Raw genomic sequence first — 10,168 nt, forward strand, 5'->3', positions numbered from 1 at the left:
TATTCCTCCCACTGACACCAATGATGGGGCACTATTCCTTCTACTTACACCAATGATGGGGCACTATTCCTCCCACTGACACCAATGATGGGGCACTACTCCTTGCACTGACACCAGTGATGGGGCATTATTCCTCCCAATGATGGGGCACTATTCCTCGCACTGACACCAGCGATGGGGCACTATTCCTCCCACTGACACCAATGATGGGACACTATTCCTTCCACTGACACCAGTGATGGGGCATTATTCCTCCCAATGATGGGGCACTATTCCTCCCACTGACACCAGCGATGGGACTCTATTCCTCCCACTGACACCAGTGTGGCTGCGGCAGGAATTTACGTCCTGTTGCTTTTGGCGGGTGTAGCGCCTGCCCAGCGCAACCCATTGAACTGAATCCGGCAGTTCTGCATGTGCTAAAGCCGGCGTTCTTCAGCAAATGAGACCTGACCCGCGGTTCACACCTATGCGTTTTTTTCCGCATTATGCAGAAACGTACTACAGTCCTTTTAACATGGTTTCTGTTCACGTGGATCTTGTTCACATCTCTACGTTTAGAACGGGTGCATTTTTTGCAAAGGGTCAAAGATTTTGTTTTTTTCGCAACAGATTGCGTTTTGCATCTAATAGACTTCAATGGACCCGCACCAAAAACGCAAGTCTTTTACTTTTTCGTTTTTGGTCATTAGAAAAATATGACTGTTCTGTTCATGGAGTGTGACTTGGATATGACTTTGAGGCGACTTTACACTCTCTGGCACTCAAGCAGCATCAAAGTCGCATCAAAATAGTGCAAGAACCTTTATGTGCCCAAAGTCTTGTGTTAGGGTTAAGGGCTAGGGTTAGATGTTAGGGTTTAGGACTAGGGTTAGATGTTAGGGTTATGGTTAAGGACTAGGGTTAGATGTTAGGGTTAAGGTAAAGGGCTAGGGTGAGATGTTAGGGTTAAGGACTAGGGTTAGATGTTAGGGTTATGGTTAAGGACTAGGGTTAGATGTTAGGGTTAAGGTAAAGGGCTAGGGTGAGATGTTAAGGTTAGGGTTACATGTTAGGGTTAGATGTTAAGATTAAGGGCTAAGGTTAGATGTTAGGGTTAGGGTAAAGGGCTAGGATTATATGTTAAGGTTAGGGTTAGATGTTAGTGTTAAGAGCTAGGGTTAGACACTACGGCTAGATGTTAGGGTTAGATATTAGGGTTAGATGTTAGGGTAAAGGAATAGAGTTAGATGTTAGGGTTAAGGCCTAGGGTTAAATGTTAGGGTTAGGGTGAAGAGCTTGGGTTATGGTTAAGGGCTAGGGTTACATGTAAGCTTTACATGTTAGGGTTAAGGGCTAGGGTTAGATGTTAGGGTTAAGGGCGAATGTTAGATTTTAGGGCTAAGTACTAGGGTTAGATGTTAGGGTTGGGGTTAAGGGTTAGGGTTAGATGTTAGGGTTATGGTTAGGAGCTAGTTTTAGATGTTAGGGTTAGGATGAAGAGCTAGGGTTAGGGTTAAGGGCTAGGGTTAGATGTTAGGGTTACATGTTAGAGTTAAGGGCTATGGTTAGATGTCAGGGTTAAGTACTAGGGTTAGATGTTAGGGTTGGGGTTAAGGGCTAGGGCTAGATATTAGGGTTAAGGACTAGGGTTAGATCTTAGGGTTAGGATGAAGAGCTAGGGTTATGGTTAAGGGCTAGGGTTAGATGTTAGGGTTACATGTTAGAGTTAAGGGCTATGGTTAGATGTCAGGGTTAAGTACTAGGGTTAGATGTTAGGGTTGGGGTTAAGGGCTAGGGCTAGATATTAGGGTTAAGGACTAGGGTTAGATCTTAGGGTTAGGATGAAGAGCTAGGGTTATGGTTAAGGGCTAGGGTTACATGTTAGGGTTACATGTTAGGGTTAAGGGCTATGGTTAGATGTTAGGGTTAAGTACTAGGGTTAGATGTTAGGGCTGGGGTTAAGGGTTAAATGTTAGGGTTAAGGGCTAGGGTTAGATGTTAGGGTTAGGGTAAAGGGCTAGGATTATATGTTAAGGTTTGGGTTAGATGTTAGTGTTAAGAGCTAGGGTTAGATACTACGGCTAGATGTTAGGGTTAGATACTAGGGTTAGATGTTAGGGTAAAGGAATAGAGTTAGATGTTAGGGTTAAGGCCTAGGGTTAAATGTTAGGGTTAGGGTGAAGAGCTAGGGTTATGGTTAAGGGCTAGGGTTACATGTAAGCTTTACATGTTAGGGTTAAGGGCTAGGGTTAGATGTTAGGGTTACATGTTAGGGTTAAAGGCCAGGGTTAGATGTTAGGGTTTAGGGCGATGGTTAGATTTTAGGGTTAAGTACTAGGGTTAGATGTTAGGGTTGAGGTTAAGGGTTAGGGTTAGATGTTAGGGTTATGGTTAGGAGCTAGTTTTAGATGTTAGGGTTAGGATGAAGAGCTAGGGTTAGGGTTAAGGGCTAGGGTTAGATGTTAGGGTTACATGTTAGGGTTAAGGGCTATGGTTAGATGTCAGGGTTAAGTACTAGGGTTAGATGTTAGGGTTGGGGTTAAGGGCTAGGGCTAGATATTAGGGTTAAGGACTAGGGTTAGATGTTAGGGTTAGGATTAAGAGCTAGGGTTATGGTTAAGGGCTAGGGTTACATGTTAGGTTTACATGTTAGGGTTAAGGGATATGGTTAGATGTTAGGGTTAAGTACTAGGGTTAGATGTTAGGGCTGGGGTTAAGGATTAGGGTTAGATGTTAGGGTTAAGGGTTAGGGTTAGATGTTAGGGTTAGGGTAAAGAGCTAGAATTATATGTTAAGGTTAGATGTTAGTGTAAAGAGCTAGGGTTAGATACTAGGGTGTTTTGGAAATTTAATTGTGGACATTTCTTTAGTTAAATAGTCATAATGTCTACCAGTGTCGGTTTTTACCGATAATCGCTATTCACAGTGATTATTGCGTGAGTATTGAGATGGCACAATACTTGTAGCAAAGAGAGTCCATCGCACAGATCTATATCCGCAGTTCGGGGCCCCGTACTGCTGAGATATGTTTGTGATATGGAAATTCTTATCATTTTACCAAGATTAATGGATGGCATCTTTTAGTCATATTCGGATCCGTGTGACTGAAACACTGCTGCCATTATCTTATGCAGATAAAGCCTCATCAACTGGAACAAATAGAATGGTCACTATCAAATTTGGTTTATATATGAATCATGTATGATTAGACCCACTAACAGGTATGAGTCCATGTTTATGGATTGACATGAATGAACGATGAGAAGCCATGTGCTACAGTTGGGATTCCCTTTGTTTGGCCGTGTCCATTCATGGGCATCTACTACACAGTTCCATTGTACTTTTTTAATGTATACATGTTCTGTGATTGGTTGGTCTTGAAGCCACTCCCTGTAACCCCCTTTTGTTAAATAAACCTACTGTGTCTTGGAGGAGTCAGTCACTCAGAGGAACCCTCCAGATAGCATCGAATTGACTACAGCAAGCTTGTCTATTCATTTTCTTTGCTGCCGAGCACTCGGATAACCTTATATAAAAGAGCTGTACATTTTACTTTTTAGTACAAGGGTTTAATGGTGTTTGGTGCGTATTAATTTTGAGCGCACTGAGCGGGTTTCTATGCTCCAAGCCCTATTAATTTCCACGACATAGGACTAGATGTTAGGGTTAGATACTAGGGTTAGATGTTAGGGTTAAGGGCTAGGGTTAGATGTAAGGGTTAGGGTAAATAGCTAGGATTATATGTTAAGGCTAGGGTTAGATGTTAGTGTTAAGAGCTAGGGTTAGATACTAGGGCTAGATGTTAGGGTTAGATACTAGGGTTAGATTTTAGGGTTAGGGTTAGGGTTAAGGAATAGGGTTAGATGTTAGGGTTAAGGACTAGTGTTAAATGTTAGGGTTAGGGTGAAGAGCTAGGGTTATGGTTAATGGCTAGGGTTAGATGTTAGGGTTACATGTTAGGGTTAAGGGCGATGGTTAGATTTTAGGGTTAAGTACTAGGGTTAGATGTTAGGACTGAGGTTAAGGGTTTGGGTTAGATGTTAGGGTTATGGTTAGGAGCTAGTTTTAGTTGTTAGGGTTAAGAGCTAGGGTTAGATGTTAGGGTTAGGGTAAAGGGCTAGGATTATATGTTAAGGTTAGGGTTAGATGTTAGTGTTAAGAGCTAGGGTTAGATACTAGGGCTAGATGTTAGGGTTAGATACTAGGGTTAGATGTTAGGGTTAGGGTTAAGGAACAGGGTTAGATGATAGGGTTAAGAGCTAAGGTTAAATGTCAGGGTTAGGATGAAGAGCTAGGGTTAGGGTTAAGGTCTAGGGTTAGATGTTAGGGTTAGATGTTAGGGTCAAGGGCTATGGTTAGATGTTAGGGTTAAGTACAAGGGTTAGGTGTTAGGGTTGGGGTTAAGGGCTAGGGTTAAATGTTAGGATTAAGGACTAGGGTTAGATGTTAGGGTTGGGGTTAAGGGCTAGGGTTAGATGTTAGGGTTAAGGGCTAGGGTCAGATGTTAGGGTTAAGGACTAGGGTTAGAGGTTAGGGTTGGGGTTAAGGGCTAGGGTTAGATGTTAGGATTAAGGGCTAGGGTTAAGGTTTAGGGTTAGATGTTAGGGTTACGGTTATGAGCTAGTTTTAGATGTTAGGGTTAAGGGCTAGGGTTGGATGTTAGGTTTAAGGGCTAGGGTTAGATGTTAGTGTTTGGGTTACAGGTTGGAGTTAGATGTTAGGGTTACAGGCTAGGTTTAGATGTCAGGGTTAAGGGTTAGGGTTAGATGTTAGGGTTATGGTTAAGGGCTAGGGTTAGATGTTAGGGGCCAGGGTTTGATGTTAGGGTTAAGGAATAGGATTAGATGTTAGAGCTAAGGGCTAGGGTTAGATGTTGGGGTTAGGTTTAGGGGCTAGGGTTAAGGGCTATGGTTAGATGTTAGGGTTAAGTACAAGGGTTAGGTGTTAGGGTTGGGGTTAAGGGCTAGGGTTAAATGTTAGGATTAAGGACTAGGGTCAGATGTTAGGGTTAAGGACTAGGGTTAGAGGTTAGGGTTGGGGTTAAGGGCTAGGGTTAGATGTTAGGGTTAAGGGCTAGGTTTAAGGTTTAGGGTTAGATGTTAGGGTTTCGGTCATGAGCTAGTTTTAGATGGTAGGGTTAAGGGCTAGGGTTAGATGTTAGTGTTTGGGTTACAGGTTGGGGTTAGATGTTAGGGTTACGGGCTAGGTTTAGATGTCAGGGTTAAGGGTTAGGGTTAGATGTTAGGGTTACGGTTAAGGGCTAGGGTTAGATGTTAGGGTTATGGTTAAGGGCTAGGGTTAGATGTTAGGGTTATGGTTAAGGGCTAGGGTTAAATGTTAGGGTTATGGTTAAGGGCTAGGGTTAGATGTTAGGGTTACGGTTAAGGGTTAGGGTTAGATGTTAGGGTTACGGGCTAGGTTTAGATGTCAGGGTTAAGGGTTAGGGTTAGATGTTAGGGTTACGGTTAAGGGCTAGGGTTAGATGTTAGGGGCCAGGGTTTGATGTTAGGGTTAAGGAATAGGATTAGATGTTAGAGCTAAGGGCTAGGGTTAGATGTTGGGGTTAGGTTTAGGGGCTAGGGTTAGATTTTAGGGTTAGGGTTAAGGGCTAGGGTTAGATGCTAGGGTTAATGTTAGGGTTAGATGTTAGGGTTAAGGACTAGGTTTAGATGTTAGGGTTAAAGTTAAAGTTAGATGTTAGGGTAAGAGTTAAGGGTTAGATGTTGGGGTTAGGGTTAAGGGCTAGGCTTAGATGTTAGGGTTAAAGGCCCAGGTTAGATGTTAGGGTTAAAGGCCCAGGTTAGATGTTAGGGCTAGCATTAAGGGTAGGATTAGATGTTAGGTTTAGGCAGGGCTTTTTTTTAGGGGGAACGCGGGGGAACGCAGTTCCGGCACCTCCAGAACTGAATGTATGTAATGACAAAGGGGTGCAGGGGTGTGCTACAGTGTCTATTGATGCTGGGGGATCTATTTTGCTAGAGGGGATATATTTTTGCAGGGTGGTTATTATTGCTGCTGGGGGACCGATTCTTTCTGGAAGGGATCTATTTTTGCAGGGGGAAGTCTATTGTTGCTGGTGGGGGATCTATTGTTGCTTGGGTTGGTCTTATGTTGCTGGGGATCAATTGTTGCTGGGAGGGATTTACTGTTGAGGGAGAGGTCTATTAATGCTGTCTGTGGTGAGATCTGTTGTTGCTGCCTAGGGTCTATTGTTGCTGGGGATATTTTGTTGCGGGTGACTCATTGTTGCTGGGGAGATCTATTGTTGCTGGGGTGAGGTCTATTGTTGTTGACTGCAGGGGATCTATTTCACTGCTTTTATTGTTCTCATTATCAATTTTCATACAAATAACTTAGTAACACAAATGTTACTTGGTTCTGTATTCTCTAAGAGGTGGGCAGGGGCTGGAACCAAGGAACGGTAGTCGGAGTTAGGTAGGGGCGGAGACAAGGGGTAACTCTGAAAGGGGGAGTTCCTGCACCTATTCTCTGAGAAATAAAGCCCTGGGTTTAGGGTTAAGGGCGTTAGGGATGTTAGGGTTAAAGGTAGGGGTAGATGTTAGGGCTAAGGGTTAAATGTTAGGGTTAGGGTTAAGGCCTAGGTTTAGATGTTAGGGTTAAGGGTAGGGTTAGATGTTAGGGTTAGGGTTAGGGCTATGGCTGTAGGTTAGGGTTAAGAGGTATGGTTAGATGTTAGGGTTAAGGGCTAGGTTAGAAGTTAGGGTTAGCATTAAGGATAGGGTTAGATGTTAGGGTTAGAGTTAAGGGCTATGGCTATATGTTAGGGTTAAAGGTTATGGTTAGATGTTAGGGTTAAGAGCTAGGATTAGATGTTAGGGTTAGGGTTAAGGGCTAGGGTTAGTGGAAATTGAAAGTTAGAATGCTAACCCTAATGATTACTAATAACTCTTAAAACTAACATTTATCCCTAACCCTTAACCCTAATATGGGACTTTGGACGCATAAAGGCTCCTGCACCACACTGATGCTCCTCCTGCACCACACTGATGCTACTTTGATTCTTCTTGTGTTTCAGAGAGTGTAAAGTGGCATCAAAGTCACACTACATTACCAGATCTGTCATACTTTCTTTTTAGCCGCAAAAAAAAACCGGTGTTAACATGCGTTAAAAATGTGTTTTCAAAAACACAAAACGCTCCAGAAAACAGGTGAACCTGGACTAAATCCCAGGATCTGGAAATGTTTTTTTTTCTGAGAGATTTCACCAATCTGCTGCAATGGATTCTGGATGTGATGGCGGATCAGGTCATAGAATGGTGGTAAGTTGAGCTGGACATAGCAGGAATTAAAGATGGTTCCTTGAAGGAGATCTTAGTCAGATCCTGGCCTCCATGTCCTGTCCACTATGTGCCTCTTTTTTCATAGGTTATAAAGGTGGCAGTCAGGATAACCCATGACTCCAATGTCGATAGTTGCCCCCATACTGGGCAGTAGTAGGGTATGGTGAACTGTCCTTAAAGCGGAGTTCCGGCCTCAAAATCGAAAAAATCGATTTTGGGCCATCCGCTTGCTGAGGGCCACCTGAAAAAGAAATGGATGCTCCCGATTTTTTTTTTTTTTGTCACTTACCTTGATATTGAAGAAAATATACTCACCTTCCTTCCACTTCCTCCCTCTGCGGCCGCGGCCCGCGCCGTCACTTCCGGTTTGCGATGACTCCTGGGAGCTGAACGTCATCGCTCCCAGGAGTCAATGCGCCTGCACAGGCCCCGCTCGTCACTTCCGGTGCCGGCGCGGCATTCCCTGCTAAACAGCTTCTGGGCATGCCTGTGCAGGGATGCCGCGCCTGCACCGTAAGTGACGAGCGGGGCCGGTGCAGTGCATTGTGAGACTCCGACGTCACGGAAGAGGACACGAAGAGGGACGCTGCGGCTTCAGCTGCCCACACCTGAGATGGCAGCGCTGGAGAAGAACTTTTCAAGGTAAGTATTTCTTCTTGCAGGTAAGTGAAACTCGGGACAGTTCAGAGGCTATCCATTATGGAATGTACTACTAGCCCTGACTGTCCCGGGGATATTTTTAGCTAAATTTGACCCCCGAGGCCGGAACTCCGCTTTAATAAAGACATGCCACCGCACAGAATAAATACAGCTTTATTACAAATATTCTATTAACAATTTAAAAAACTTTCCAATACTGCACAGGTGCTTATGATTGGAAAGCTTATCTTACAAAATTCTCTCCGAAGCGCCGTCCCACCCTTGCCTCTGGTATTGAACGTCACGAAAAGAATGTCCATTGTGCATGTCATAAGCAGAGGTTACATTGTTCCTGGAAGAAAGCCCACATTCAGATAAGAATGCATAACAAGCAGAACATTCCCTCCCATGTCAGGGCTTGGCTGCCATATTGATGTGACACCTGCACCTGGATGTCCGGTGCTCATTTACTCTCGCTTCCGATCCGTTTTTTTTTTTTTTTTTTTTTGCTAGACCCGTTTCCAAAACAAGGCCGTCTTACCTGTACTCACCTTGATAGAGGAGGAGAGTCATCTGCCCACGGTGTGCACAAACCAGCCGAAACACGTCCAACTATGAATTCATTCATCGTTCCAAATTTACAAAATAGACAGATGTGAAACTGATAACCAATAGCAGATCAATATAATAGAAAGGTGTACTGAATTATGATTCACATGACATGAAGAATTAATTAATACCACCAGGGCACCAGCCAAAAATATTCCTCCCCTTCCCCCAGAGGCGCAACTAGAACCTTCAGGGCCCCGGTGCAACAAACCATGAAGGGCCCCCCTGGACCCCTGGCCGGGGCCCTTCCCTTTAAGCCTGGGGCTCTTCCCACTGATCCTGGGGCCCTTTACTCTCGTTGCGGGGCCCTTAATTATGGTCCAGCAGTGGGACCCTTTCACAAGTTCTGCAGTGGGCCCCCTTCCTGCCATCTTGGGGCCTCCCCACGGTGGTGGAATGTCAGGGCCCCCGGTTGCAAATGTGACCTTTGTGATCCTGGAAGTTCACCCACTGGTGTCAGTAGTTTTTATTTTTTGGTATTTTAATTGTATTATTTTTTATCATTTTATTTTATTTTTTTACAATGTCACTGACTATGACTCTGTCCATTCAGAAAAGGAAGGAGCTGGAAAATTACATATTTACCGACCCCTTCCTGGTTCTCTATTGTGACACATCCCCTGCAGCAGCTGGCAGGAGAGGGGAGGGAGCACAGTGGGGGGGGGGGGGGGGTGCAGCACAGTGGTGGGGGGGGGGGAACAGGGGAGCACACAGGGGCCCAGAGACAGCAGAACACAAGTGAACTGCATAGGAGGAGTGGCGGGGGCCGCATACAGAGGAACCAATCTCCTCCTTTTTTCTCCTGCAGCTACAGGAGAAAAAAGGAGGACAGTGATTTCTCTACATGCTGCCCCCACCACCCCTCCTATCCAGGTGTACAGGGGAGCCGCACAGGACCCCTGGAGCATGGGTCCCGGTTGCAATTGCAACCCCTGTAGTTACGCCTCTGACCACGTTCCTGTCTATACCCTGTACCCGACCCATCCCATCTGTGTATGACCAGCTGTCTGCCTACTTACCTGCTTCCTGAAGCCATCTGGTGACTTCTCCTGCCCAGCGTGGACACCTGCCCTGCTTCTAGCAAGACTTACAGGCACTCGTGCCACTCTGTACTCCTGCGCTTCCTGTCTACACTATCAGGGGCCCCGAGTCAGAGGTGTAAGACTTCATCATATCAGGCTCTGCTACCAGGTATGTGATAGGACCTAAACCCATAACCTGGTGAAGCATACAGTCACGCAGTGGTGTATTTAGGTTTTGTGCTGCCCTAGGCCTGACTAAACTTCTGCACCCCCTAATTTAACTATGACCCACCCCTTCCTGTCAAGGCCACACCTCTTCATGTTTCAGACCCACCCTGTCATCTGTAAACCACACTCCTTCCTCTATAGGCTCCACCTTTTCCTCAGAGCTCCACCTCTTCCTCTCTATACATTAAAAGTGGGTACAAAGTGCCCATCCGTGCACATAAGTGCTACCTTATCAGTGCAGCTTAAGAGTGCCGCCTCAATAGTGGGCATCAGCGCCCCCTCATCAGTGCTCATCAGTGCAGCCTTATCAGTGCCCATCAGTACAGTCCCATCAGTACAGTCCCATCAGTACAGTCCCATCAGTGCAGCCTCATTAAGGGCCACCAG

At 45.2% G+C, this 10,168-nt stretch overlaps 1 protein-coding gene across 1 annotated transcript in view; it reads right to left on the reverse strand.

Moving 5' to 3' along the window:
• Positions 1–8,550, reverse strand: part of LOC309552488 (uncharacterized protein) — a gene marked incomplete at both ends in the record, with an annotated part of 51,376 nt that extends 42,826 nt beyond the window's left edge. Inside the window, one exon of the mRNA XM_082253459.1 lies at positions 8,474–8,550. Coding sequence (XP_082109585.1) covers positions 8,474–8,550 — 77 coding nt within the window. The remainder of the gene's footprint in view (positions 1–8,473) is intronic.
• Between the last annotated feature and the right edge of the window lie 1,618 nt (positions 8,551–10,168).

The sequence above is a fragment of the Pelophylax lessonae genome, assembly GCF_965119305.1.
Source record: "Pelophylax lessonae genome assembly, chromosome: 4".
NCBI lineage: Eukaryota > Metazoa > Chordata > Amphibia > Anura > Ranidae > Pelophylax > Pelophylax lessonae.